The 9223-nt window shown below is 41.2% G+C and overlaps 1 protein-coding gene across 1 annotated transcript; it reads right to left on the bottom strand.

Moving 5' to 3' along the window:
* Window positions 1-1103: 1103 nt before the first annotated feature.
* LOC106319637 lies at window positions 1104-4910 on the bottom strand. The gene is made up of 10 exons (XM_013758022.1): window positions 4879-4910; window positions 3363-4783; window positions 3139-3248; window positions 2671-3046; window positions 2526-2588; window positions 2353-2419; window positions 1987-2271; window positions 1795-1900; window positions 1583-1710; window positions 1104-1479 (listed from the first exon to the last, which is right to left on the bottom strand). The coding sequence occupies exons 1-10, from the start codon at window positions 4908-4910 to the stop codon at window positions 1104-1106; spliced, it is 2964 nt and encodes a 987-aa protein (XP_013613476.1).
* Window positions 4911-9223: the final 4313 nt, after the last annotated feature.

Here is a 9223-nt window from a genome sequence, read left to right as displayed (position 1 = left end):
TCTGCTTCTGTCTTCTTTCCCTGTAAGTGTCACTGACAACCATGGAGGCAGAACTTGTCTTCTCTCTGACGAATTTACGCCATTCAGTTGGAGTTACATTCTTGGGTCGCAGCTCCATCCTTTCTTTCATTGTAGGAGCATTCCTCCTGATTGTGGTTACCAGACGTGATTTGGATGCTCTCCACAAACATCCCATCTGCTTAAACAAAGCATCCTTTTTGAACTCTTCGTCCACGTCAAACCTCATCTGTATTCACGTATGGGAGACACATTAGCATATAACCAAAATACATGACAAATGTATAAGTTGATTCAGCTTACCGTAATAGATTTCCATAGAACAGTTCTGATATCTTCAGTAACCTTCCTCCAGTTATCAATGACCACTGGAACATGTTCACGTACTAAGGGACCCAAGTAGGAGGATAACATTACTGACCCTGGACCACAAGGTTCTCCCAAGTCGGTGAAGTCAACATGCAGCCGTTCATTTGGATCCTTGGCAATCTGCTTCATCTTCGTTGCTCCTCGACGTCTTTTACGCTGAGTAACTGTGTCAGTATGAGTCTGCTGTTCATCAGCTTCCTCAAGTTCTGCTTCCTCCATTTGGTCATGCTCTTCTTCCTCCATTTCATTATGCTCTTCTTCCTGCATTTCATTCTGCTCTTCTTCCTCTGAAACTTCTTTGTTTGGTACTTCTTCGAGGAATTGCTCTTCTTCCTCTGAAACTGTTTTGTTTGGTAATTCTTCGAGGAATTGCTCTTCTTCCTCTATTTCAACCTCCATTTCTACCAATTCCTCCCCTTCTGTCTGCTTCTTCTTCGGTGTCCTTGACTTCTTCAGACGCTTGTTCTTACGATTCCCCATCAAGGTTCACCTGAAACATAAAAGAGTGAGTAAGTGTCAATGTCTAAAAACACAATGAAACACACAACGAAATTCTGGAAATTAAACAGACAAGACTAAGAAAACAGAGTATAAGATCAAAACATACAACACTCAAGCAACGCAAACGCAGATAATTTCATTACAAACAAAAAACAGGTTCCTCCCATCAAACATTCATCGCAACTTCTGCAATATCAACAAAAAAATGTTTCCTTTCAAACATAAATTCCTTCACAGTCATCCCTGGCATTTCTAGAATCATCAACCAAGTCATCAGCATCCATAGCTACAACTGCTGGCAATGGACCAACATCTGCATGACCATCTTCACAATCGTCTTCACTGTATCTTCTTGTAGGACCTCTCATAGCTACATACCAACTGGATGACTCATCTACTCTAGAATAAAATACTTGCTTGGCTTGTGAGGCGAGGATGTATAGATCTCTAGCAAAAGCCATTTGGCTTTGGTTCAGGTTGACTAGTGTGAAGCCATCTTCTACCTTCACTCCATTTCCTATGTTTGCCCATTGGCAGTGGAATACAGGAATGTAGAATGTATTGTAGTCGATCAGTAGAATCTCCACCACTCTTCCATAGTAAGTTACTTAATCAACCATCTGAGAAGTGTCTTTTTCACTAGATCGACACATTGCTACTACCTCTTACAAAAACACCACTGTTCTGAGTTTGCCTGTCAACTGAAATGGTGGGAAACCGCAGACCATTAATGATATAGCCACTATAAGCCCTTGCGCTTGCACTAGGACCGTAGGCCAACCACGTCAATGTTTCCTCGTGATTTTGTAAAGTAATTGGTAGCTATAACAGAAAATGTTAAGTGTCAATACATATCTGTAACAAAACACCATAACAATAAAATTCTTGCTCAGAATAGGAACTTGCCTGCTCTTTTAACCAGGATGCAAATTTCAGAGTATGGGTTCTCCATAATGTTGTTGCATCACATCTACATATTTCATTAATGTCCTGTAGATGTTGTATGTTCATGCTGCAAATTTGAAAATGACAAATTATTAGCATCTCAAGATACAAGCACTCAGCAGTAATTTATTTTTAAAAAAATACAAGACTTACTCCACATAAGGTTCAACGATTGCCATATTGTGAATCACAGCAAGATGTACAATGTTCATATCCTTCTCAGAAAGAACCCAATCAGTGCCTGCGGATATTGGACGTCCCTCCAGAATAGAGCTGCTCTCGAACTCAGTTTTCCTTTCAGGTTTCTCCTCATAACTTGTTGCCTTTTTCAAGAACTCACTGCAGAACCTAACACATTCCTCTGCGAGATACGCTTCAGCAATACAACCCTCTGGTCTTGCAGGGTTTCTTACGAAGTCTTTCAGCACTTTCATGTACCTGAATAAGATCAAATTCATTGATGGTTAGAAGCATGATTTTTGACTGCATAAGATAACAACTTAGAAGATATAAGTGTACCTCTCAAATGGGTACATCCAACGGAAATGGACAGGTCCACATAACCGAGCTTTCCTGCCTTGATGAACTACCAAATGCACCATTATATCGAAGAAACTTGGAGGAAAAAACCTCTCAAACATGCATAGAGTTTCCACAATTTCTGTTTCCATCTCTATCAATAACTCGCTGACAGAGATGATGGAAGAAAGCACACAGACGTCCAATAGCTATCCTAACACCTTCAGGTAATAACCCTGTAATAAAGAACCATTGGAGATCAGACTGAAGACATCTACTTCTGGACAAATACAAAGTTAAAAGAGCGTCAGTTGATACTTGTAATCGCAACCGGAAGAAGCTGTTGCATCAACACATGGTAATCATGTGATTTCATTCCTGATATCTTACATTCCTCCATCTTCAGACTCCTTGATATATTTGAGCAGTAACCATCCGGACCACGAAATTCAGATAGACGCTTGCAGAATACTTTCTTCTCTTTGCTGGACAAAGACCAAAGAGCTGGAGGGAGGTAAGTTCTTTTCCCACGGGGTTGAGGATGTAAATCCTTCCTAATGCCAAGCAGTTCAAGATCTTTTCGAGCGTTAAGTCCATCTTTTGATTTTCCACAATGCAACAATGTTGCGATAAGGCTTGCAGCAACATTTCTTTCGACGTGCATCATGTCTAAATTGTGTCCAACCGGGAGTTCCTATACAAAACAAACACACATAAGAGTGTCAAAGAAAGCTAGAGATATAACTTTTGTGAAAAAGTTGACAGATAACTATATAAGAAACATACCTCCCAATAAGGTAACTTGAAAAAGATTGACCGCTTCTTCCATCGAGATAGCTCCTCCTCATCTACTGCTTCCTCCTCTTCCTCTGATTCACTAGATTCATCATCCGACTCTGATCAAATAGGCTCTATAATCTTCCTCTTCCTTCCAGTTACTTTCACATTCACAAAATCATTCTTGTAATTTCTGAGTATTTGGCTTATGTTATGACCACTCAGAATCCTACCCTTTTCCCCATGCTCAGCTTTCCCATCAAACCATGATTTCTTTCCACGATAAGCATGTCTCGGAGGTAGACCTTTCCGATGGGACATATATACGTGCTTCCGGCAATTAGTCAGCCACATAATATCTGAGTTTTTCCCACACACAGGACATCCCATTTTGCCCTTTACCTTACACCCTGCAAGATTTCCATACGCAGGAAAATCCTGAATGGTCCAGAGAAGCATTGCTCTTAACTTGAAAGTGGTGTGACTGAATGCATCATATGTGACCTCTCCTTGCTCCCACAGATGGTTTAGATCCTCTATAAGTGGTTCTAAGTACACATCAATATTGTTTCCAGGTTGGGTTGGACCAGGAATCAGCAATGACAACATGATGTTCTCCTCCTTCATACACTTCTCAGGTGACATGTTGTAATTCACTAGCAAAACCGGCCAAGCACTGTAGTTCACATTCTTCATGTTAAAAGGATTGAACCCATCAGTGGACAGTCCAAGCCTAAGATTCCTTTCTTCAGCAGCAAATAACGGGTATTTGTCATTCATTTGATCCCAAGTAACAGAATCTACTAGATGTCTACTTTTTCCATCAGTGCTCTTGTTACTACAATGCCACCTTAAGTCCTTCGCCATTTTCTCTGACCTGAACATCCGCTTCAGACGTGGAATTATCGGGAAATATCTCAGAACTTTCTGTGGAATACCTTTCTTCACATCACCTGTGCGCATGTTAATCTTCCATCTTGAAGCATTGCATTTCAGACAGTTGTCTAGCTTCTCAAACTCCTTTCTGAACAGACAACAGTCGTTCACACAAGCGTGTATCTTCTCATAGCCCATGTCAAAAGATTTCAGAAACCTTTTAACTTCGTACAAGGATGTGTGCAAGACATTCTCCTCGGGTAGCATCTGTGACAAAGTCTCCAGCAAAAGATCGAAGCTTCTATCAGACCAACCACTCTGTGTCTTTATCCTAAAGAGTGAAACTATCGCCGACAGCTTGCTGTGGTTAGCACAACTTGGATACAGAGGTGTCTCGGCATCTGCTAGCTTAGCAAGAAACTCATCTTCTTCCTTACCTTCACCTTCAGCAACCTCACTTAGATCACGCTGCCTAATAAAATCTTCATCAAGAAACTCAGCTGCTTGGTATAACCCTAAAATCTCTTTGTTCCTCTCACTTGCATTGCTTCTACAGTCAGCCCCTGATATTACTTCTCCATGATGATACCAATCCTCCCGCAGCTTGTAACTCAAATCCATTCCCCTAGTTACTAGATGATCAACAACAACATCGGCTGAGTGACGATCTACATTGCGACAGTCTACGCATGGGCAAATGATCAACTCACACTCTGCTAAATCTGCACCAACACACCTCACAAACTCCCACGCACCTCTCTCATAATGAGGATCAGCTCTTCGATTAAGACACATGAAAGCATAATTTAAACCTTTTTAATCACACAAAAAACACACAAAACAGTAACTACAATATATATTGTTTTTCCTTACCTGTTTAGATGAACCCATGACTTTTCGACCATTTTTATGTTCTAAGTTTCAAACCGATAACCAATAAAATAAAACAAACCCATAAGAGTATGTCAAACACCAAACACACACATTGTCATTCACATAAGAACCAATACAGAATCAACTACTCAATCGTCAAACAATCAGATACTAAAACTCACACAATCAACACACAATATAAAAATGGTGGAAAAAGAATCACCTCAATAAGATCCTTCAGATTTCAACTTGACTTCGTGAATTCGTGCTACCATGAACTGCTACCAATACCCATATTTCTTGTATTGCCCCGAAAAAGTGATCCAAAAATGGATTTGACCTAAAGTTTCAGGGTATGTCCGACCAAATATTTTACCCACCCAATAGTAAAATCCTACAAATAAAGCAAAAACGGCTCCCATAGAAAGATGTGGACCTGGAACACCCTGACATTATCTCATTTAGTTCTCTAGAAGATTTCGGCTTGTCGAGGTTACACTGGAAAGACTTAGCTCCATTTAACTTGAACATAATATTACCTGCAATTATTCTTATTATGGGCATTAGATCAGGGAAACGAGAATACACTCAGGACTTCTTATATCCATCTTGCTGATCCTGAGTGGCTAGCTCATCTTTAGCTAGTTCCCACCCTGCACCTTATCTTTTATTCCACATTCATGCATTTGTTTTTCAGTGTCATATGTGCAGATATGTGCAAAAAGGTCGGAGATGAAAGGATCAATGCAGCCTCTTACTCGTTACTGCTGCAGAAATACAGTCAGAAAGGAAAACAAGCAGATTAAGGGAGCAACCACTCCATAACCAATGAACTGCGCAAGAGCAGGGGTGGAGAACCAGAATGGTTACGAAATCAGAACCACCAGTGGCACTCAGAACCATCATGTATTACCTTCTTCTTCGTCACATCACCATATCAATATTCAAAAAAAAAAATTACGAAAATAAGGTGACGGAGAAGGGGAAGATATCAAAGAAACATGAGCCACTGGGAAGGTCAAGCAAAAGAGTGGGTACCAAGTTGAAAGATTGGAGAGCAGGCAGATGATATGAGCAGCCAGATGGCTGATCCAAAACGGAACGGTCGTTCCAGAGGAAGCAAAAACAAGTAGAGGCTGTGGACATCAATGGATCCGTCCTCTCTTACAGTTTTGCGCGGTATCCTGCATCCTCTACAAAAAAATGGTAGCCCCTAAACACTCTTAACTCCACCATTAAATAACCTGTTCCACACGTAGGACGTCCACCCTGAATAGTGCCTGTGATGAGAAGCTCACGCTACTCTTAATTGAATGTAAGGAGCTTTGTCTGGAAAGTGTCGCTTTTGCAGGTTTGAGATGTAGAGTATGGAGCCGATCTTGAACAGCAGTCAGGCAGTCAGTGGGGTTTTGGTAAGGGTGTGTTGTCCTAGTTTTACGTCTTATATGGTTCAGAGATTCCTGGTTAAAGTATAGTTGCTGAGAATAGGAGAGCTCCCACACTTTCAAACCTTTCTCCCTATTCTTGATACTTGACATTGTTTGAGGAAAAACAAGGATCTAAGTCTGGGGGAATTGATATATGGGGTTTTAGACATCTTGTATATATGCTTTTCAATTGGTTTTCAAGTCTTTATCGAGTCTTCCTAGTCCTTTACAAGTCATTACAGGTCTGGAGTTGCATTGGATGGGAGATGGACCAGCTGGAACAAAAGAGGCAGCAAAGAGTGCAATTTGGTGATTTTCACGCAGAACAGTCTTGATGGTTGTTCCCGATCGCGCAGAACACCCCAAGTGCATGTTCCAGTAGTGCAATAGTTAGCGAGACTTGGTCCTATTACTTGCGACTTTGAAAAACTGGAAATGAGGTTTAAATGGGGAAATCAGAAAGTATTGTTGACTGGAATTCAACATGGATCTGTCAGAGAGGTGAAGTTAAAAAAGAAGCACCAGATTCAGGATTCAGGTATGCAATTGCATATGATTTACGCATATGAAGAAACTGAAGAAGAACCGCTGAGATTAAATGTGTTGGGAGTTAACACAGAAGAAGATAAAGTTGATGAGAGAATTGAGGAGTTGACAATAGGGTTTGCTGATATCTTTACAGAACTACCTCCTTTTAGAGCAAATCATAATCATAAAATTGTCTTGAAAGAGGGGGCAGAACCGGTGAACCAACGTCCTTATAGATACGTGGTTTACCAGAAGAATGAAAATGATAAAATTGTCAAGGAGTTGTTGAAGGTAGGGACAGTTCAACCGAGTTCCAGTCCATATGCCTCTCCAGTTGTGTTAGTGAAGAAGAAGGACAACACTTGGAGACTTTGTGTGGACTACAGAAGGTTGAATAATATGACTGTGAAAGACATGTTCCCAATTCCACTCATAGATGATTTGATGGATGAGCTAGGTGGATCATCGGTGTATTCAAAGATCAATTTGAGAGCCGGTTATCATCAACTGAGAATTGAGGAGAGTAATGTCCATAAAACGACTTTCAAGACACATAGTGGTCACTATGAATACTTGGTCATGCCTTTTGGTTTGACAAACGCTCCTGCAACATTTCAAGGCTGGATGAATGATGTTTTCACAGACTGTTTGAGGACGTTTGTTTTCATTTTTTCGATGATGTACTGATCTACAGCTCTTGTCTCAGTGATCATCTAAAGCACCTCAGAGCAGTCTTTCAGCATATGAGAGCCAATCAAATGTTTGCTAAGCGAAGCAAGTGTGCTTTTGCTACATCCCGGGTCGAGTACGTAGGACATTTCATTCAAGCTTCAGGTGTTTCTACTGATCCAAACAAAATCAAAGCAGTAGCAGAATGGCCGGCTCCGAGTAGCTTGAAAAAGTTGAGAGGGTTCTTGGGGTTAGCGGGCTATTATCGTCTCTTTGTGAAAGATTTTGGTATCATTTCTAGACCCTTAACTGCATTGACGAAGGAAGACGCGTTTCAATGGACAGAAGAAGGTCATGTAGCATTGGATAAGTTGAAGAAAGCGTTGTGTTTTGCTCCGACATTAGCCCTTCCATAATTTGATAAACTGTTTGTGGTGGAGACAGATGCTTGTAGTCAAGGAATTGGGGCAGTTTTGATGCAAGAGGGGCCTCCTTTGGCTTTCATCAGTAGACACTTGAAGGGAAAGCAGTTGAGCTTGTCTATATATGAGAAGGAGTTATTGGCTCTGGTGTTTGCAGTACAAAAGTGGAGGCACTTCTTGTTGACAAACCACTTCGTAATCAAAATAGATTAGAGGAGTTTGAAGTACTTATTCGAACAAAGGCTGAACACCCCAATCCAACAACAGTGGTTACCAAAACTCCTGAAATTTGATTACGAAATACAATATAAACAAGGGAAAGACAACGCTGCGGCAGATGCTTTATCACAAGTACAGAGAGCTGAAATATTACAAATGGCTATGACAGTTTTGGAGTGTGATTTGTTGAAGCGGATACAAAAAGAGTATGAGAGGTATTTGATATTGAAGGGTATTATTGACGAGTTAAAGAAGAATCCAATCAGTAAGAAGCATAACTCTTGGTCTTAGGGGATTTTTGTGTATGATCTTTGTGAGTACTACGGAGCGATGGATAAGCCTGGGGTTTAGTATTGTTTTCCAAGTAATAAGATTGAAGGAGACGTTTTATTAGATCAAAGAGCTGGAACTACAATAGATTGGTGTATAAACCCTAGTTCTAGCCGCCTAGCTCTAATCTCTAAGTCTCGAAGTGTCGTTCCCTTGTTATAGGGTTTGGGCTCCCCTTATATAGCCGTCTGTAGGTCGGTCTTGATCGGCCAATAGGTTTAAACTCTTCCATATTCGGAAATATGGAAGGATCCCTTTATCAAAATATTTCCATTTCCCGGAGGAAAGGGGTGGTCCCTGGGGCCGGACCAGGAGTGCTTCCCAGCGGGGACCTGGGGCGTCTACTAGCGGGTACCCGGAGGCCGGTGTCCTGCCTGGGGTCTAGAGGAATTCAATACCTGAGTATTTCTTCCAAACAGTTTGCCCCTTATTTCTTGATTCCGTCATAGAACTCAGGGAATAATGTAAGACCCGATCCCGGCCGACTAGGCCGCGGTCGATGCCTTACGTCGCTCGGTCTATACACTGACCGAACCTCTGAAAATTTTGCCCTTAATTTAAAAATATCGCCCATAGGCGAGGGCTAACTCAGATCTTAGCTCAAGACTTCCTTAGTCGTTCCCTAGCTTAGATCATTTCAACTTATGCACAGCGGAATAACATCTATCATCCATTGGACTAAATTCAATCTAAAACTTGTCTAGTCAGATCACCTCAGCTACTGGTCAGTAAACACAACTGCCAGCTAGC

Source organism: Brassica oleracea, unplaced genomic scaffold (assembly GCF_000695525.1).
Source record: "Brassica oleracea var. oleracea cultivar TO1000 unplaced genomic scaffold, BOL UnpScaffold00452, whole genome shotgun sequence".
Lineage (NCBI taxonomy): Eukaryota > Viridiplantae > Streptophyta > Magnoliopsida > Brassicales > Brassicaceae > Brassica > Brassica oleracea.
This window is presented reverse-complemented; position numbering and strand designations above follow the sequence as displayed.